The sequence below is a fragment of the Myzus persicae genome, unplaced genomic scaffold (genome assembly GCF_001856785.1).
Source record: "Myzus persicae strain clone G006 unplaced genomic scaffold, MPER_G0061.0, whole genome shotgun sequence".
NCBI lineage: Eukaryota > Metazoa > Arthropoda > Insecta > Hemiptera > Aphididae > Myzus > Myzus persicae.
This window is the reverse complement of record NW_019104255.1, coordinates 333,288-355,908: the sequence shown is the minus strand read 5'-3', so window position 1 is coordinate 355,908 and position 22,621 is coordinate 333,288. Positions and strand designations below refer to the sequence as shown.

The window sequence follows — 22,621 nt, the reverse complement described above, 5'->3', positions numbered from 1 at the left end:
AAATAACGCCCGTGTGTTCCCAGCCTAAGGCTGTGGTCCGTGATCAATACATTGCTCCACTCAAAAGCACGACAAAAGATATTTTCAATTTTGCTAAAGTACTTAGTACATTCAACTATCAACTATACCAAGTTAATCCACCTCGGTTACATCTTTAATCGTGCTCAAAAGTGATGAAAATATAATAGATATATTATGATAGTGTTATCACTCTGATAACAATGCTATAAGAAAAATAGATAGTATTATCTAAAGGTGGATTTATTCCCAGATGGTTATTATTATTATTTTATCTAGAAACATAGAAGACTAGTGTTCTATGCATGAACACACGATTTAAGATAGTTGAATGTTAAGATAAGATAAGATAAGATAAGATGTTGATAGAGAATGTTCATGCCGTTCATGGTTCTATTTAATCTATTCTGTGGTTCTATGCTAGAAATCCCACAGATATATATGTTGTTTTATATATATTCTGTGATAAATCCACCTTGCATTATCAGATCTATAGCCGGGGTTCATGATAATATTTTTATTTTGTGATAATATAAAATAATAGCTCATATTCGTATTTCATATTATTCATATTTTCAAGTCTGATAATATAAAATATATAATACTTACTACTTAGTACCTACTAAGAACTAAATAATAGTATATTTATTTTTATAAGTAATTTTTTTATGATTATAGTGCGTATAATACTATACTTTAGTAAATACATTTTCAATGATAATTAAAACTGATTACTTTAAACATTTATTGTAAGAACACTTAAAAGGATTTGTGGTCGAAATGTACATAAAATCTCTTTGCTGGTTGAATACTACATGGAGTAGGAAAATATTTTTTTATAACAAAATATTCAGGGTTAACAGAATAGCACTCAAATTTTACAGTACAGAACTTAAATCGACGTGCAACATTGGTAAGTCTAGAAAGGCTTTATAACATTATCATAGTTATTTAACGTGGTACTGATAGGTACAATTGGGCATGTTGATCATGGAAAAACTACACTAACAGCAGCAATCACCAAGGTTCTTGAAAAGGATGGTCTATCGCGATTTGTAGCTTATGATGAAATCGATAAGGCTCCTCAAGAGAAAGCTAGAGGTATAACTATAAATATAGCTCATGTAGGTTATGAAACTGCAAAGCGTAAGTATGCCCATGTTGACTGTCCTGGCCATGCTGATTTTGTCAAAAACATGATCGTTGGAGCATCTCAAATAGATTGTGCTATTTTGGTAGTGGCTGCTACGGATGGATCAATGCCCCAAACTCGAGAACATTTGCTGTTGATTAAACAAGTAAATAACCTTATTGTTCAATAATGTTTTAATATGAAAATTTTTTCATTGCATTGATTATTATTTGCTATGATTTTTTAAGTATTGGTAAAAATCATAAACTGAAATTTATATCAATTGTTCTTAAAACACTAATTTGCCTTTTATGCCAGGTCCTCGCATAAAAAAATAGTTAACAAAATTTCAACTTTTCCGTCATTGACTAGTCCATCTTAATTATTTTAAAAAACACAAAAACGGTTTTATTTTAATTTTGTTATTTCTGTGAGGATATCATTTATATTATTTAGGCCAAGTTGCATAAAAAATTGATTAATTTAATATTAATATTAATATTTTAATCTTTTGACTCACATTATTTTATTTCTTATAATTTTCAAATTTTTTAACCAGTATATGAGTTTCAACAAAGCCTATAGGCTGTATTTCCCATTTAATACTAATAAATAATACAAATCTCAAATATGTTTAAGTTTTACTTACAATTTAAAATTATTATTTATTAATTATAGTTGAACTTTTTTAGGTTGGAGTACAACATGTGGTAGTATTCATAAATAAATGTGACATAACAGAAAATGATGTTATTGAACTTGTTGAACTAGAAATACGAGAACTATTGACCGATTTTGGTTTTAAAGGACATGAGGTTCCATGCATTTTTGGCTCAGCACTTCTTGCATTAAAAGGTGACACATCCGAACTTGGAGAACAATCTATAAGACAGTTAATGGATGTAATTGACAATAACATACCAACTCCGAAACGAGACTATACTTCTCCATTTTTACTGCCTGTAGACAATTGTTTACTAGTACCTGGCCGAGGGGCTGTTGTTATAGGCACATTAAAAAGAGGAACGGTGTGCAAAAATGACAAAGTCGAGTTATTAGGATTTGATGAAAAAAAAGCAACCAGTGTTGGGGATATCCAAGTGTTTAATAAATCAGTGGCAAGTGCTAAAGCGGGAGAAAATGTTGGTATACTGTTAAGAGGCCTAAAGCCTAGATTAGTTCGTAAGGGTATGATATTGTGCCCAATTAATACGTTGACACTGAACAATCATTATAAAGCCACAATTTATTTTCTTTCACGTTCTGAGGGTGGACGATCGAAACCGATCACATCAAATTATCAACAGCAGTTATTCAGTCATACGTGGAACATTGTTTGCCGGTACTTAACTTGTTCATATACTTGTATCTATAAGTAATATAAATACTAATGTATTTATTTATATTTTCTCTTAGAATTGATCTGGATTCTGCCGTATCTATGGTAATGCCTGGAGAACATGCTGAAGTTATAATAACTTTATTGAATAAAATGATTATGGATATTGGACAACCATTTACCGTACGAGAAAATGGAAGAACAGTAGCTACTGGTATTATTAGTGAAATTTTATCAAATGTAAATGTATCTAAAAACAATTTAAGTAAGGTGCAGGCAGAAAGTTAATAAAAGTGATAAAAAAATGTAGCATCTATTTGTATATTGTGTAATTAATATTTTCCTATAATATAGTACATGTATGCTGATAAATGATTATAAGATTATATGATAATATCTGAATTATACCTATACAATATACATATATGAATTTATGTATACATGTGTAATGTGTATATTATATAAATAATACAAACCATAGTCTATTTAATATAAATCACAATGGCACAATATTTAAAATGAAACTAAATATAAATTAAAATCATATTAACAACATTATTTTATACAATTATTAAGTGATATTTTTATTAAATAATTATTAAAATTGTATTTTACAAAGATGGTAAAAAAAAGTTTATTGCCAATTAATATAACAAATTTTCTTTAAATCATTTTTTAAAATTAGGTATAAATTAAAGATACAATATATAATTTTAGATTGTTCATACAATAAAAATATTATATGCTAATATAATAGTAATTAGACTACATGTCGTATACAGAGTGTAACTGTTCCGTTTACTAGCCTCTTCATCAAATTCCATGCTTCGGTTCGCGACATCCCAGTCACATCTATGTCATTTACTGAAACCAATTCATCTCCAGCTAATATTTGTCCGCATTGCTCTGCACATCCACCTAGACAAATAATCAATCATCCAATATTACTGACATAATAGAGTTGTTAAAGGTACTGACCTGTGAAAATCTTTTTCACTGTTAATGGTTGGTCACCAGTTGGTGAATTCTTTCCACCTTCTAAGCTAAAGCCTAAACCAGAACCGTCTTTTGATAATACTATTTTAGTTAACGGCCCAAACACTCTATTTTCAATAACATCTATAAGTTAAAAAAAAAAAACATACAGGTTAATAAATGGTAACTAATATCGTCTAAGAGGCTGTATGTGTTACAATTTCTTCTCAAAAGATTCACCATAAAAATAATGTAAAATAAATACTTCTATATAGGTTCATAATTATCATTTGTACTGTTTTGATGATTGTAAAGCCAATGAAAAAATTAAAAGTTAGTCTGTTCTAATTTATAATTTAAGTATAAATCAGTTTAAACATTTATGGAAATTGATTGTTTATACTGATCATGCCAATATATCTATCATATGAAAATAATAGTTAAAATAGTTTAAAATAAAATTAATAAAAATGTATTAAAAAATTCGTTACATTTTTTGGCAGGGTAACATCCAAAACGATGGTACCTACCAAAGTGTATATTGTCGAGCTAATTTTTATAGGAATATCATTATCAGTCACTGGATGAATGGTAGACTTGATGTAAGTACCTAACCGGATATTTTGACATTATAGGTATGGATACAATAGTATATGAATTAACAAAATTGAAAAGACTGGGGTTCCTAAACTAATCAACCAACAAAACGGGATTGGCATTCGCGTAATTTCTTTTTTGATATCTATTAAATATAATTTTAGGGAGAGAAATTATTTAAAGTATAGAGACGTGGACCAAATTTATTGTGTAGAGAACCAAATTGTTTTAATTCCGACGAAAACAAATCTGGTGGTTTGATGTTAGAACAATTTGCCTGCACTACATCTTACTCGACTTAGCACCAACTACGAAGCACCCTCGTTTATTACCATTTTTAGTCGAAGTCATTAGGTCAGCAGATTGATGTAGCCCAACGGATTCAGTGGTCATGTCCGATTTGCACCTAGATATTACCAATACTACTTCAGACCTAGGCGCCTAAAAAAATACAAATACAATAAATTAAATAATATTTGTAAACGTGTAATTGGTTCAATCTTACTTTAAGTATTGCCAATGATTCTCGATGCGTGATTCCTTTCATACTCTTGCCGTTTATTGATAATATGCGGTCGCCCTTTCGTATGCGGCCGTCTTTATCCGCCGGACTTCCGGTCAATACTTTATACACCTGCGAAAACAAATTCATCGGGTTAGTCGAACTCATAAGCACAACAATTTAGATTTTGAACCATCAGTGGACAACATTTAACATTTATTAAACGGTGCCACTTGAGTGTATAATTATGTATTTGCCGCCGGCTTATAGGTAGGCACCTAATTAAACTAATAAACGATCCCGATTCTCGACGATCGGCAAGATTCGCCAAGACGTATCTGGTGTGCAACGTCCTATTCCCATACCTTTAAGAACTGCCCGGTGAGTTATCCACGAGAAACGTGTCGTCTGTCCTAAGCGATCAAGACTCGTTTCGTCATTGCCATAATAATCAATGATGTGTCTATATTATATATTTATATATTATACGAACTCACGAGCGTGAAAAATGAAAAACGTGAGAACTGCGCGATTGGGAATCAGACGACGGAGACAGTTGCTGAGAAAAAACTCAAACTCCAAAAATAATTAAAAAGATATTGACCGCAAATAATGAAGACTGGCGAACGATTATAGGTTTCGCGTAATGGTATTTAATAGTATAGTACTGACCGTTATTTCTTTTGTTTCATAATCCGCACCGCCGGCCAACGTGATGCCTACACTACTGGTGGCCATGTCCCGGTGTAGGATGACGACGGTCACTTCGACCGAGTGCGGTGGAATGGCGGCGGCCGCGGATACACCGTAACAACCACTGTTGTTCTCTTCCAGCGTTTGATTGGCCTCGTCGATGAGCTGCTGGAGTTCCTGTTGTGAAATCAGACTGGTGGACGACGCCAGCGAACTGATGCTACCGAACGGTTCGGCGTTGACCGCGTATTGCATGGACGAATCGTCACTTGTCGTCGACTCCACGGACGACATCCGGTTGTGCGTGTACCTATTGACGACCGCGGTTCCGGTGGCGAAGGCCAGCCCGGACTTGGCGGATTTCAACACTGGCCCGTCCGAATGCGGTTGGTGATGATGCTGGTGATAGTGGTGGTGGTTCGGCAAGTATTCGGTCTTGCACGCGTAGTTGTTTGCCGGGGATGACGGCGACAGTGGCTGAAGTTCCGGTTTGCCGCTGCTGATCCTGGCTGAGCAGAGGACGTTCTTCCGGTTGATGGCCTCCACGCTTTCGGCTTTCAGCACTCGTTTTCCGGTCTCACACGCAGGCGGGCCACCGTAGTTGGCGGCCGCGTTTGCAGTTGGTGGCGGCGGTGACGACGATGGCAGTGGCGGTGGCTGCTGCTGCGACTGAGGCGGCGGCGACGAAGCGGGCGAATACTGTTGGAGTGACGTGCTCGACCGACTAGAACTGAGGGCCGAGTCTTCGTCGCTATCCGCCTTGAACGAGCCTTTATTGGACGACTTGACAGACGATAGTGGTCGTTCGTCGTGTATGTGCCTGAGTTCCTCTCGGCTCGAGTTCAACGACGATGACGTAGACGAAGAAGACGAAGACGACGACGGCGAACTAGATGCAGACGACGGACGCCGCTGTTCCGTCACGGGTGCGGGCGTGAGGACGGGGACGACCACGAACGACTGCCGCAACACCGGGTTAGTACGCCTGGTTACCGTACCCATCACCGGTTCGTTGACGTATGTCTTGGTGGGTGGACACAACACCGCGCCGTCGGTATTGTCGTCGTCGTTTTCCGACAGCGGAATTTTGATCACCAGCGGTAAGTCGGGAATCGCGGCCGGATGCAGATGCGACTCGTCGGCGCCACCGCTACCTGTGCTGTCCCCGTCACCGCCGCTAAAACCGCTTCCAGACCCTGGCACTACTTTTTCCGGTATCACCAGTCCCCTGAGCTTGGACATGCTCCGCCGGCGCTGTTCGATCAGAGCGTTCAACGACGACCGTCCCATTTCCGCGTACGCGTTCATCGTGTTGAAATACTTGCTGTACGGCTGCTCGACGAGGCTTTGAGACCGCCGGTGGTCGGCAGCCTGCAGCACTGGCGAGTCCCACGACGGCCGGACCGTGGCTGGATGCTGTTGCTGTTGTTGTTGTTGCTGTTGTTGTTGTTGTTGTGGTTTCTGTCGTTGTTGTTGCTGTTGACGTTGTTGCTCTTGTTGTTGAGGTGGTGGTTTGCGCGGCAGAGAGCTGTAGACCACAGACTTTGGTGACGCTGCCGGTGACGAATCTGTGGACGCCGTTGAGTAAGCCGACGACGACGATGACAACGAATCTTTTTTCTCGCCGCCCGCAGCCGTGGCCCGCGAGAACATCGCTATTTTATCGCGCACGCTCCTGTTGCACACCTCGTCCGTTCTACCCGAGATGGGTCTTCTCGGTGTCATCGTCGTAACAAAGTTTCTCGAACCGTCCGAGTCCGTTTCCGAGTCCGCCCTGCCGGACGGCTCTACGGCCACTGAATGCGCCGACTTCATTGCCGCCAGTCCGCCTCCGCCGCTGTATGGACGGTCTGGTTCACAGCACGATGTCAGGTCCGGAGTCGAGTCACACTCTGTGGACACAAAAGGAAATATGTGTTAATTCGTGTTGTACAGTGTTCAAAAATGCCTTCAAACAAATGGAGGGATGGAGGAAAATATAAATCGTAAAAAGTGCAGGGATGCCATTTCCCCGCATTCCGTACGTGCTGGCAACTGTTATTATAATAACCATCGATGTATGTACATTTCAATTGTTTGGGCATTTCCACTCCAATGGTTTGTACCTTTTTCGAAATGAAAGGATCAAAAATAAGATTAAATCTTTCTACCATTGTTTATTGTATTTGTGTAATATGATATAGCATTTGACGAAGGTGGGGAACTATAAAGTTGTAGCTAGATAAGTTAAAAAGTTATTTTTTTTCAAGTTTTGAAATTAACTTAAATTAGTTGATACAGTAATTAAGTTATTAAATTAACAAGTTAAAGAATCCAATGTAATAACTTTTTCCAATCCTAAATAATTCGTTTAGTTAAAAATTTAAAATTACTCTGCTCTATCGCATAAATATGTGTGACCCCTAGATGGTAATTTATCATTTATTAAAAATAATAATAAACTTATTTTTAACTGAGTTAGTTGATATTTTTCGCCATCTTAGGTTCTTAACTTATTGCTTATCGACTATAGTTATTGACATTGACTTGAAACTTAACTAATTCAAGTTAATTATTCCCATTTACTTTCCCAAATTTGGTATTATTTTAGTCTTTTTTTTTATTAGCCTTTATAAAAAACTTAGCTGAACAACTAAAGATTATTTTAGTCTTATTAACACAAATACACATTAAAAATGTACACTGTTCAAGACTATAATAATACATTATGTATACATATTTAATATAAAGTTAATATCATAACTCTTTCCGCTCGTGTAGTAGTAGTAGTACCTAGTTGCATTAAACTAGAAACACCACTAACGCACTTGTGTGTGAAAATGTGAAATGCTCGTACTTATAGACGACTACAATTTAAAATTGTTAGCCAAATACAGAAAAGAGTTGTGTCTAATAATATTATTTTTATAGTTACAATGAATTAGTAACTTTTTTTTTTGTATAAATCTGTCAAGATGATTTGCCTCTGCCCACGATACGCGACGATGACTCTTTCGTTTATTATAATATAAAAATATGATTAAATAATAATATAGTCTAGTGTTTTTACTTTGTACCTCCATAGGCGCATAACGAGTGTATATTATTATTTATGTAAGTACTAAACATATAGAGGTACGACGAAAATCTTGCGCACAAAATATGTTACAATATGTGTTGGGTACTTCACTTGCAAAGACCACCCCGTCCTCTCCGCTCATTCCCACACGGGCGTACTTGCACGCCCACCTTCATTACAGCTATGTGTAATAATGGAATATGGCTGTATAATGAAATTCTCGGAAAAAAGATACCCGACACAAATGTCTTAAGTCGTTTGTACAAATGTTCGTTGTCAAAACTACGAGACAAAATAATATACCTACCGGATGTAGTATTCTGTTTATGTACATATATATAGGTATATAGGTGGTAAACGCGAGACGTCTTTCGTTAATTATCCCAACAGCTTCAAAAAAACATTAATAAACGACGGTTGAATTGCAAACGAAAAGTTTCGGGACATCACTGTTTTGTTTTATTTTTTTCACAATTGTGGACTAAAAAAATTGTTTGTAGGTACTGCACACTTTCCTATACACCTCTAGGTAGTATAGTACATATAATATGGTCAAACTTTTAGTCCGAAGTCCAAAGTTATACACTATTTATGGAAAACTGAAATACACTTTATACATACTGTACACTTGTAACTCGTAAGTTATGTATTTTTTTTAATTCGCATCACTACACACCAAAAAAGTGCTTCGCACATGGTTATAATATATAAATTATCGGACGCAAAATCAACCTTTAAATATTGTTGGCAGGTTTATAAAATAAAAAGAAATACATACAAGAAAATCAATAATAACATGAATACACTACACGTCTATACCTATATATATATATACATATATACAATTTATAACTTTCAATAGTATACATTAATATAACTGCCTATATACATAAGTAGACAAATATTGTTTTTTCATGCATTTCAAAATATAGTGACAAAATAATGAGACTAACCAGCTGGTACGAAAAACTACGATTTTATATTTTCATCATAAATGCATTTATTATGTAAAAGATGCGTGCGTTATAGATCACCTATGGATTTTTTAACAAATGATGTTGTATTCCATATGTTTACTAATAAATAAGAATAAGTAATATGCTAAAATGCACACTGAAATACGGTGACATCACTCGGCGATTTGCCTTTTTCATAAATCAAAAAATTACGAAACAGTTGTTATACTGTATTATAGTCATAAGCCATCAGTCAGCAGTCAACTGTATATATACATACATAAGTCATACGATTACTATTGAAATCTATGAACATTATAATGAGCTGCGTAAGGAAATTTCGTAAAACGGTCAATCCTCACGCGATTTGCCATTTTTCTATAATGTCGTCTGTAAATGGCTATAATATATTTATTTGATTAGTTATCGAAGCCCAAATAAGGCATGTGCACAATAACAATGTTTCAAAAGTATTATTTTTTACGGGCGTATTATAATAGTATATTTAAAAAACAAAAAAAATTATTGTTTGTTCAATGTTATTGGGGGTTATGATTTAGTCGTTTCAAAAACTGCTTGGTGCGTTTATGTCAGCTTAGTGACATCGTTTTTAAATCAATAATACTAAACTGGAATTTGCCAATAATCATTTAATAGTTAAAATTTCAAATTGTCGATGTGTTTCACATTTCCTCTCTTATATCTATTTATTAATATGTCTAGACAGGTAAATAATAAACATTTTCAAAATTCAAATCATCTATAAATATATTACAAATCGAATATTTACGCGCTGTTGTGCCAAAACATTGTCGAAATTGTAATGTACCTATACCATGGCGTTTTAGATTTGTACAGAATATACCGGTGTAAAAAATTAGCCATTAAACCAGCATATATTATAGAATTAATAATACTCATTAAAATTAAGCTGGTACCTATTCATTAAATCAGATACATATTAAAATATAAAAATCATAATAATAATTAAACGCCTCGGGTGGAGATTCTCCGACTCGGTTTGCCGTGCTCAGCGAGATCACCTTGCAGCAGTTATTCCACCCATGGCATAGGTATAGATAAATTGTAAAACATAATGCGTATTAAACATTGATGTAGGTAGGTACCTACCCATCATCTGTCCCGAGACTATATGGTCACAAAAATAGTCTCTTTGTTTTCGCAAATTCGATTGTTATCTAATACCTGTACAATATTGTTATTATTCGATTACTCTAATACAGTAAATTATTTTCGAAACGAATATTGTCCTCAAATTTTTTTCTCGCCGGAAATATAAAGCGCAGGTGGCACCTAGGTAGGTATATTATTGTTTTTCACAGAGTGCATCCGAAATATAATATATTCATCTGGTAAGTTATGTAGTACAGGGCGATTGGAATGGATGAAGAGGACACGTTTCATTGTCGCCGTGGTGAATAATGGCCAACAATTACGCCCACGTCGCGATTTAAAGTCAAAAGAAAAAAACGATATTATATGTATTATATTATTATTATTCTCGAGCAATAATAACACTGCACGGTAAGCGGCAATGGCGACCTTCACAATTACATTTGTATGTATACGTATACAGATAGTATGTGTGTGGAGCGAAGAAAAAAAACGTCACTTATCTATTGTGAAGATGTGTGCGGCAATTGTATATATAAATCGCAGCGGTACATCTCGTGGAGGCTGCCGCCGATGGACCGAGGTATCCGTAATTATTTTCCGACTAAACGTGAACCAGATTCTTGCAAACCTGATTTATAACGTGTATTTTTTAATATAAAAATGTTAGCGGACAGGAGAGAGAAACAATAAATGAGAAGAAAAAAAAAATGATAAGGAATAAAAGTAGTACTCACTACTCGTGTGCACAGTAAAGCCAGTAGGTAGGTATATAGCTGGTAGATGGTAGGTAGGTAGGTGTATATTATGCGGTATTATAGGTGGTAGGTATACGAGAATAATATAGAGGTAGGTACCTACCTACCTACCTCGTGCAAAACCATTCCTCCGGCGAACGCGTTTCATATTATATACCCATTAAACCCATTATAATACTCACGCTTGTGTATGTGATCTAATTAATGATCGAATAATAAGAAAAAATATACTATGTGACCTGTGGAAATTCACTTCGATATTAAACTATTATATTAACTACATTGTTTCTATATTTCAATATTACTAGCAGCTGACCCGAGCCGTCACCTATGGTTGTTACTGCTTATTAATTTATTATTGACAAATTTTAGACACTTTTTAAGTCAGTGCTGACGAATTTTTTTTTTGTCTTTAAAAATAGTTAAGTGTTTTTCACAATTTTAACAGAAAACCCGATACGCGTTAGTAATTTGGACAATGTTTCTCATGTGTCTAATTTATTGTCGAGTTGAAGTTTTCACTAACTGATAAAAGCGGTAACATTATGTTACAAAGCCTTCGTAGGTTTATGATATAATTTCATTGTTTATAGCATGTGAGTACAAAGTTATAAATAAAAAAAATGTTGTTCAAAGTCAGCAATCGGACATATTTTAACTTACTAACCTCTAACATTTCTAGTATCTCTAAGAACAATAACTAAAGTTTTCGTCAACATCGGTAGAGCAATATTCACTTTTTATATTCATACATATTCCTACTTAAATGATGGACCAATTTCATGGATAATATGACACGGGTCACTCATTATTCTCGTTTTACAATGGTTTTTAGAATTATTGCAAAATAAAAATCAACTTTTGTATGGTTTAAAGTAATAACGCTATATTTTTCATGAAAAAATACATCTGTTTTCTGTAGTATTGATTTAGGTATACTGGTAGTTTGTTTATTTAAATAATTAATAAATAGGTAACTATTTTTCGATGCTATATAAAATATAACTGCTAATTATTGTGTAAATACACTCTGCTTTAGCACATTAAACTATTAATATTGGTTATCATTAAAACAATTTAAAACCACTGCGACAAAAAAATAGTTAAAAGTTATAATAGTTTTTGCAAGAAAAAAAAACTAACATTTACCAAAATAATGATCACTTTAAGTGTTAAAATAATTGCTATGTGTAAGTGAAAATACCTATCATTTTGATATATAAATTCACTGTATAGTTCACGTTTTGTAATCGTCATGTCTAGCCATCTTGGTTGTAGTTTAACCATACCTACGTCCAACATGATGACATTTTAATACATACTACCTATATTGTGTTGTTATTTTTTGACGCCGACCAGTGATGATTGCACGTGTCGTTCGTTTTGCATTAATCATTATTATTATGTATACCTGGCGAACATCATCACATAATAATAATAGTATAAGAGTTCAGGTTTACCTAATACTTAATAATTAATAAATAATAAAAACCCGATTAAAATTGCTGATGATGCAGTCGTCAGTGTAGCTTCATTGTATACCTACAAGATTGTAAAAAATGTATTAAAATCCAGAAAACTTGTACTGCAATAACGATGAAACGTGTTGAACATTTTTTAAAAACAATGTTATTACTTTTTGAGGGACACTTTGTCCACTACCGTGATGATGAATGAGGAAAATTATGTCGTATCAAATGCAATTAGAAAAAAATCATGATACTGTACGAAAAAATCCAGCCCTCCCGACCCGCACTTTCTAAACAATAGTCAAATATTAAATAATATGTGTTCGTCGTGATTGAAAATAATTTAGGACGCCCTACGCTAGTGCACTATAACAGTATAAATCAGCCACCTAAATTATACTTTTATAAAACCGTTTAAAATAAAATAAAATTCAATGCTTAACCTAACTTAGTATTGGTATACCTAATAATTATAGTCGTCAATATTTTTTGCAACACGTGCTTGTATATCTAAAAGTGACTAAAACGAATTTATCGAACGATTATTATTCTAATAAATGCGTGCACACCATTGTGGTATCTCATCTGCTGCAGGGTATATTTATAATTGTTTTTTTCATAAAAACCTATTGTTTTCAAAGATGTATGTATCCCGCCCCTTGGGGAAATGTTTGCTTGACTATCCAAACGCGATCAGTCCTCATAGATACGTGTATGGTATTTTATAATATTGGTATAAAACAGTAATAAAAAAACCACAGCACCCACCGAACGGGTGTTATCCGAATACACATAACATAGTTGTTGGATTCTTGTATTGCACTTGCGTTTATAACGGTAACGATTTAAAAGTACCTAAAATGAACAATGATGTTTTCGGACAGAATATTAAATATTTCGTAAACGCGTCTCGCCCATGATACAAATCAAATGAAAATAATTGTAAACTTTTTTTTTTGGGGGGGAGGATTCTCAACGAAAATTCATAATATACGTTTCAATATATTATAATAATGGAGTATAATATCGCCACGACGGAGAACTCGTGCAAAACGATTACTCATCATGTATTATAGCAATACGACATAATGGGTATATAATATTGTTATTATAATATCTAGGTAGGTCGTACCCGTTTACTATTATAATATACGCTTAACTACTTAAATCTGAATACTAGAATTTCGATGCCGTATTATATTATTAATGATAATGGAATTACAGTACATACAGATACAAGAGAACGATAATCATAATAAAATAGCATATAATATACATCAAACATATAGATACGTCTCCGAACTCCGGGCACCTCGAAAGTAGAAGGGAATTATATAGCTTAGGTAATATTTTGCACAATAACGACGCATTTTTCACTATACAGTATATAATATTATACGTACCTACGAAAATATTTTAATACATAATATTATGTTCGTTCATATGTACCTGTATCGTTTGGAAAGGTGTCGGGCACGAGTGCGGTGAGTTTATATTTTGTACCATATATTATATATGTATACATATACATTAACTGTGTTGTACACCAAATATGGTTACAGTTTGCCGATTGTAAATATTGTTATTACTATTATTACTGCCGCCGACATTTGAATTTATTGTTGGCCCATTAGAGACAGTGACTAGTCGACAGAGTTGTACAATGATGCCAACCCCGAGTGGTGTCTTATAATATGTTGATTAAAACAGATTGTTTAAAAACGGGTAACTCGCAATAGTACCTATTCGCTAGGGATTTCCTAGTAGGTTTCGAATGTACTTCTTTATGTAACCTACTTAATGGTGAATAGTTTCAAGTCTCTAAGGATTATATTTTCTGTAATAGAATAAAACGACTGAAATTGTTATCGAATAAAGGTTACATTTCTCACTTAAATATCCAATTTGGCAAAATTTCAACTAGGAACGTTCATAGAAAAATTGCGACTGTAATTGTTAAAGAAACCTGTATAATTTTTAAATTTTAGATTGCTCTAAGTGCGACTTTGATGTACACTCGACGAGGAACTTTTTAAACAATTTTCAAATTTTTTTATTATACACAATATACCACGATAGTAGAACAAATAATTTCCTCGCTCTACCCAGAAAATAAAATAGAACCACACGCAATACAGGCACTTAAAATCATATTACATTGACTGAGTATATGGCAAATAGTACGACTGGAAAAAATGTAGAAAATTTTTCATAATATCTGGCCGCCGAATTATACTGATTTCTATATAATAAATAGCCGGAATTATTTTTCATTCGTTATTTCAATATAGCCATTTTTCATTTATGTGAAACGAACTACGAACATATATAGGCGCTATAAGTTATATTGTACATCACTATATTAATGTATATTTTGCATAAATTCTACAATCATTGTCGTTGTAGGTAGGTATATTATGTTGATTCGGAAAATGGAAACACACGATTTATATGCTTGTGTACCTATATGGAAAACAATAATACGTTATATACAAACTGAACATTGATCACTATATAGAACAATATTATATTATATATTATGTATATATTATTTTCGTACAGTAGGTACTAATACCTTTATTGTTGTACCATCACACACTACGCATCGTAGCAATTTATAATATGAAAACGATATGTATATATCGTCGTCAGGGACTGTCCAGCCCTTAAAATAGGAGTGGGGTGGTGAACATGGTACACTTTAATATGACATTTTTCTGTATGACACTTGGAAATACTGATGTAGGCTGCTGTGTAGCCTGTATAGAGTACAGACAATGTGATATTTGTAAATTGTAGACAAATAACAAATTATGGTTAAAATTGCACGAAGAATAGAATCTATACCTATATATACTACATTATTATTGCTTGTAATGTACGGCATTAAAATATTAATGTATTTATTCACTGCAGTCTGAACTCATCAGCATATTATACACAGAATTTGATTTGATATTAATACTTGAAGAAATATATCGAATGTTCCGGATAATCTTATACGCTCAATGTATATTTGCTCCAACCAGAAAACCAGGATTAGCAACGCTCGAGTTTTTTTAAAATTTTATTCTGTAATAAGTAATAGGTATTGAAAAAAAAAAAACAATAAAACTTGTTTTAAAGTTTTTTCAATCTATTTATAGGCAGCAGGTACCAACTTATATTTTTTTCATCAGAATAGTTTCATAATTGTTTTATGCATATATTTGCATTACTTAAAATCTAGAAGATAACCTTTTTTCAGGAGTTTCATACATTCCATGTCCCACTTCACCGTCGCCCAGGTGGGCGCCCACGCTAAAAAATCATTCGTATCAGCTATGCACATAATTATACTGAATTTGAATAACAATAATATCCATAAAATATTGTAATATTATCTCTATATGAAAACATTGACAAAAAAATCAATTTGTAAGCGGGTACCCACATATTCGAGCTAAAATAACTGCAAAAATTATAACAATATGCGAAGATGTTAAATGAAATATCATTTGCTTTCCGGGTTCGGTTTCGCCGGCAGTACTACATATTATCGTCTCGGTCTTTTCCGGGAAACGCGTCACGTGAATTTATAATAATATCATATTATTCACTTTTTTTCTCGACTCTACGGTCGGGCGCGCCCGTTCCGCAGATCCACCGACGTGTTTGTCGCGCTCGGCCGACGACGCACCGTGGCCGGTAATCTGAACCGCCGCCGCGATGCATCTGTAGCACGTCCGGTACGTGATAATAATATTACTGTTTGCCGGGTGAAACCGATTTCGCAGACGGTCAAATCTCTTCAGATATTGTACGATACACACAGAAAATATAGTACTATTATTATTATACCTACAGATAATAGATATTATCAGATATGTAAGTGGGTACCTATTATACCTATTACCTGCTACTTATACCGTGCAAGTATATTTTTGTACTACAATGTTATGATTTTGGATAATTATTATTATATATTAGTTAGAGATAAGCTACCTATACAATTTTATAATGATTAAAAATTATTCGTTATCTATTCGTTTTTTTTGTCCTAAAATTTTTAATTGCTAATTTACCAAGTATAATTTGTGTTGATATTTTAAAAACTAAATTACTCGTTTCCATTATGTATAATAAATAAGTTATGAAAGTATTAAGATTTAGACCAGAGCTAGTAGACCCGGCATAGTATTATTCTATTATATATAGGTATTGAATATTATGTTATGGACTGTGTTAAGTATATTCAGAAATCTTGTGACAGCTTTAAAATAATAGAATATTAAATATATATATCAACATAATTTATGCATGTACTTACTACAAAAAACATTTATAAAAATGTCACTGGTATTAAATGTTTTCAATGTATGTCAGTGCTTTACGAAACTCCGTCTGAATACTCTAAACACTCATTCCATAATATAATATCAAGAAAATAGTGCACGTACGAAAAATATACTAAATAGGAGTAAAAAAAAAGCATTGCGATTGAAATACCAATATTGTTATAGGTTACTACAAAGTACACATCAAATAATGCCCGAAACATTTTATTAAATGACTATATAATACAACTACCCAAATTGACTTATTTTCCAATCCTAGCAATACCATACACGGCGAGCACAAAGTAATAAAGTGTGCTCCCCTTCATGGCTTCATATTTTTATTTAATAATGAATTTTTAAATTATTAAGAATAATATTAAGGAGTATATTTTCAATTATTTAGCTTTTCATATTATTTATAAGGAGCATGTCATTTATGTGACAACCATATATTTTTAAAGTGAAAACCAACTATCAATTTTATTAAACTGATGATTTTCTTAAATGTTAATGTGCAATAGATTATGATATCAAAATATGTGTACCAAGAATAATATTCGTATAAAATACTGTTACAAATGTTTAGTAATATTATAAAATGTGGATGGATAATATTATTATAATAATAGTTACTGAAATATTCACATCATCGTACCCACCATGTAATCTAAACCAATTTCAATGAACCTATCATCCTTAAAACCCTAATTTAAATTACTCGTTAGAATTTAGATTTACATTCATAGAGATTTAAAAAAAAAATCATACCATTAACAATTTGTAAAAAAATTGTGATTCTCATTTTTGAAAAAACAAAATTGGCTATCAAGACTGGCCACTCTTTTTTGGGACAAACAAATCGAACTGTTCTCAAATATGACTCTTATAATAGCATATACATTTCGAAAGTTCTAAAAATTGGAATCTGAATAATTTTAATATTAATGGAAAAAATGGGAATGAGCAAGCTTGAATAGAATCACTTTGTGGGTATACTATAATTCAAAGCGTACTATTATAGTGTACTTAATGTTATGTATAGGTATTTCGATGGATACGTATACCGTTTGAAAATTAGAAAAACGGGCTGCAACTGTTTTTCCCGTGTCGTCCGGTCAGTGTACGATGTACGTGCAGGCCATTCTGATATATTCATATATTATAATGTACGAGTAAATTGTAAGTACATACATATGTGTATACGCTATACATAGGTAGGTCACCAGAAACTCACGAATTTTCGAGCTCTCTCGAGTGTAATATCGTATAATATTATACACGCGTATATATATATATGTCGACCCCGGCAACGCGTCATTATATAATTACGTTCCCAGCGCGATAATAACAAGTCGGAAAATCGTATTTTACAGAATATTGTTGTTAACGGTTTAGATGTTAGGTATACCTAACGTATATATTATATATTTTATATAGGTACAGCACTACAGCGGGTCCCCGCGTGCATTATTAGGACACGTTGAATGTTATTATAATGAACCATACATATGTGTGTGTGTGTGTGTGTGTGTGTGTGTATTCCAATTATAAAAGCGCGAATACATATATTATATTAGGTGCCTACATACAATGAAGAAATATGTTCGCGTCGTTTGCAAAATGCAATTTTGTTTTTGCAACGAACAAAGCGTTGTCGGTGTGGTAATTCGTTAGAAAATTCGTCATGACAAATAGAAAATTTCAGCTCATCGTATAAAATATAATACCTTTGATTATAAATACCTACAATGTACATAGGTGTATACAAATAATAGCAATTATAAACGCACGCAGACATACCGGGATTAGGTTAGTCTTAGTAGAAATGTAGAATACTTAATAACCACAGTAATATATTATAATATAGTTGGCGTTATTTACGCTAATATTATATACGAGCACGCTTGCCCGGTGACCGGTGTTTCCCAATAGTCAATACGCACATATTCAATTTACAATAGATATTCTGGTATTCGTGTACTGCAGTGTGCATCTAACATCTATGTTTCATTATAATAGGTAGGGAGGTAGGCACACAATATAATATGTAATATATCTCAGTGTAAACCGAGTGTAGCCTGCCTGTGGTAGAAAGGTAACAATAATAATATGACTAATGCCTATTGAGTAATGGTTAACCACTTTATATCATTTTGTGTACGAAATTATGTATATAATATTCTTGTAATATTATAAATGTTTAAGTACCCTCTACATGTTTTATGGATGTACCTAACCTATTATACATGTACTATATACGTACTTGTACGTCAACGAACGAAATATAATATGCTGTTGACAAATAAAAAAAAGTTACACAACAAAATAAAAACAACTGCAAAACGCTCATTATTTTTTTTTCGCATGGTAATAATTATTGCCATTTACTGTTTTTAGCAACTCAACATTTTTTAACGTGTTTTTACATGCAATGAACACAGAATTTAGAGCATATTTCGCCTTTAAACTAACACACAGCATACATGATTATTATTATCACACTCGTAATCAACCAGTAGTCTAGTATGTTCCATACATATCGCATATAGTTCATACATATATAGTGTATTATTATAGACTATAATCATCATTGACCATTGTATAGGTATACGGTTTAAGCCAGGGATGTGCAACTTTTTGGGAGACCTAGTCACAATAAGCTAGTAGAAGTTCTCATTGGGTCCCATTCTCTATATTACTATGCACACTTGTAAAAATGTAAAAGTTATCCTTTTATGATAATAAATTGGATTTATAATTACAATAGTAAATATTTATTATGAATTAATTTATATATATATTTTATTATTTACATATATATATATATATATATATATGGTTAGGTAAAAAAAAAATATAAGTATATATATATATATTATATATAAGTGTTTTTTTGATAGTAGAATTATTAACTATTGTTATGTTTCAAAATTTACCACCCTCTCTCCATGGTGGGGTAAATAAATGACATCATTTAAAATATGAAACTTAAATTGATTATGCAATATTTTTCTACGGGAGCCATCACACTCACTTGCCCGTATTCAAAATCTGTGTCGTTTATGTGTGTTGTTCATTTTTGACGGCTGAAGTATCACCTACAAACCAATTTGCTCTTAAAGTTTATTTACACATTAAACCGAAATAGGTAGGTACATCGAGCGCCGTATTTTATAATAATTGTTCCCTAGAAAAGTCGGGTAATACAGCTAGTATTGCTAATATACCTTAGTTGTTTTTTTATGTGTAGTTTTGTACATACGGAGTATAGATTTTTCCCTCATAATTTATATTAGTAGTCGTTGATCGTTGTCTTTGAAATTTGAGGGGGGATGAAATCTAACTAGGGCCACGGGTGATCAAAACTCAAACTTAAATGTACTTATATGTTAATATAAGTTTATTATTGGTTTAATTTAAGATCTATCGAATAAGCATATTACCTATATATATAATAACTAATAAGTATTTGAATGAAAAGCATAATTAATAATTCTAAATTATTCTAAATATATACAAGTATGGATATCTTAAATAATATTTTAAATATTTTAATTCATATCCAAAATATGTGAAAAAAATTTAATGACCGATAGCTGAGGGTTTCGTAGCTTTTAATGAAATGTGAAATACCTAAATTTGATATAAAAATGATATTTCTTTCGTAAGGAATTTTCTATATTATTATACTTTCATAAGTGTTTCAATCTAGTACTATGCCAACCATATAATATAATATAATATAATTACACTCTAATATTTTATATACACATATATTTATCTTAATAAAATAAATAATTATTAAACATAATGTTGTTCTAATACATAAATATAATTGAGTAATGTTCTATAACAGAAAATTAAATCGTAAATACCTACTTAAAAGACATTTTAAATATGAATTAATAGTAATAAAAATAAAATAATTTGTAGGTATTATAGCGCATTAGCACCTATGTGCATAACACTATTGTAAATAAAAAACCTACACAATTTATTATATTATATGGGTGGTCATGTTCTATTGTCACAATAATAACAGACTTTCGCTTATTTCGTACGTGCTGTAATCAAACAATATGACATATTTGCGTCATTATTAATGAATATTTATATGAACCGTAGACGTCACGTTGAAATCTGTCCGTTATTCCCAAAACACACGTAATATATTGTTGTTTTTATTATTATTTCGTTAATCTGACGATGGTTAAACGTAAAGAACACCAATGGCTTACATAAAGACGTATTCATACCTATTGAGCGATTTCAATAGTTAACACTCAAACATACTCCAAATGTACTAATAATGTATTTTAACGGACAACTTGCTTTCACGTTATTATTTTTCATTTATTCACCCCCATTATATTGAATATTATATATTCAACACAGAAACCTACTAGAATACCTACGTTTTAGGGTAAAATGAAACCCGTTTTAGGGTTAAATGAATTAAAGAACAACAAAAAGTTTCAAATTGAAGATATCATTTTTATACTTCCATTGGTTAACCTTTTACTAGACACTGAATCTATTTAATACCATCGCATATAATATATACCCATTATGGGCTCCATGTCTGTACGACTATACCCATATAAATTATATAATAATAATATCAAGCTCAAACTGCATTATAGTATTCTCTTATATACATTGTACACTTACATATATTTTTAAATCTTTTGTTCTTCCACATCATGATAAAGTGTTTTTTATATAACATACAACTTAACTTCCGTCAACGGTCGATTCTATAAATAGCTGCAGTAATATTTTGAACCCTTCGGTGGCTGTTTCACGGGACAACCTAACCTATTATAGCTATAATATTAAACATATAAGATAATCTGTCAATACACGAACGTTTCTGCACTAGCTGGACGCAACAAATATTTTCAAAATCATTCAACAGTTTTAGAAACGATGAGAGTTGTTCGATAAAAGAATCACCTGGTATTATCTATACATTTTACCTATAGCAACTACAGTAGACCTATAACGCAGTACCTACTTACAAGTATTGTATGACGCGTCAGTATAGGCATATCCACGATGGTATTTATACGATTATATGGACGATATAAACACATAACGCGGGTATATACAAATGCGGCGCGCGCGTTTACTTGGAAGAAGATAAAAAAAAAAATGTGGAAAAATAAAAACGTATGATATTATTATTATGATATAATATAATAATACTCCGATTGCTGCTGCAACCGTTGCTTATTGGATATGGAAAAAAAATCAACAAAGTTCTTTTCCCGTGACCGGATACCGCATACCTTTCCGGACCACGAATTCCCATCGCCGCCGTATACTTATCGCACGCGGCGGGGGAAGACGCACGCGCACGCGCGCGTTCTCGTATCGGTACGGCCCCCCCGGTACCGACCGTCTGGATATATGCGCCGTCGCCGCCATCGGTGCAGATCGCCCGAAGGTCACTTGCCTCGAGGAAAAAATGCGTTTTCATCTCGACCGTGACTATCTCTCTCTCGCTCCCTCCCCTCAATCTTTCTCTTCTTTCTATATCACTCTCTCTCTCTCACCAACTCTCAGCACACGTTATAATACAATAATAATACAGGTAGAGACGAAGAAAACCGAAGACCGAGAAAGAAATAGCGATTTATTTGTTTTTACTCGATATCGTTTAATATAT

General features: G+C 33.1%; 2 protein-coding genes across 2 annotated transcripts in view; one reads left to right on the top strand and one right to left on the bottom strand.

Moving 5' to 3' along the window:
- The first annotated feature begins 678 nt into the window (after positions 1-678).
- LOC111040511 (elongation factor Tu-like) lies at positions 679-2,861 on the top strand. The gene is made up of 4 exons (XM_022324446.1): positions 679-931; positions 988-1,316; positions 1,843-2,492; positions 2,567-2,861. The coding sequence occupies exons 1-4, from the start codon at positions 799-801 to the stop codon at positions 2,775-2,777; spliced, it is 1,323 nt and encodes a 440-aa protein (XP_022180138.1). The 5' UTR covers positions 679-798; the 3' UTR covers positions 2,778-2,861.
- A 333-nt stretch (positions 2,862-3,194) lies between these two features.
- Positions 3,195-22,621, bottom strand: part of LOC111040473 — a 69,638-nt gene continuing 50,211 nt past the window's right edge. Inside the window, exons 5-9 of the mRNA XM_022324402.1 lie at positions 5,236-7,148; positions 4,567-4,695; positions 4,394-4,502; positions 3,468-3,608; positions 3,195-3,407 (exon numbers count right to left, since the gene is read on the bottom strand). Coding sequence (XP_022180094.1) covers positions 3,250-3,407; positions 3,468-3,608; positions 4,394-4,502; positions 4,567-4,695; positions 5,236-7,148 — 2,450 coding nt within the window. The 3' untranslated portion in view covers positions 3,195-3,249. The remainder of the gene's footprint in view (positions 3,408-3,467; positions 3,609-4,393; positions 4,503-4,566; positions 4,696-5,235; positions 7,149-22,621) is intronic.

Excerpts from the sequence above, each read along its gene's own strand:
- LOC111040511 (XM_022324446.1), top strand. The coding sequence starts at position 799 with ATGTACATAAAATCTCTTTGCTGGTTGAATACTACATGGAGTAGGAAA. Across the intron at positions 932-987 it reads TAAATCGACGTGCAACATTG|GTACAATTGGGCATGTTGAT; the intron begins GTAAGTCTAGAA and ends TGGTACTGATAG. Across the intron at positions 1,317-1,842 it reads ATTTGCTGTTGATTAAACAA|GTTGGAGTACAACATGTGGT; the intron begins GTAAATAACCTT and ends GAACTTTTTTAG.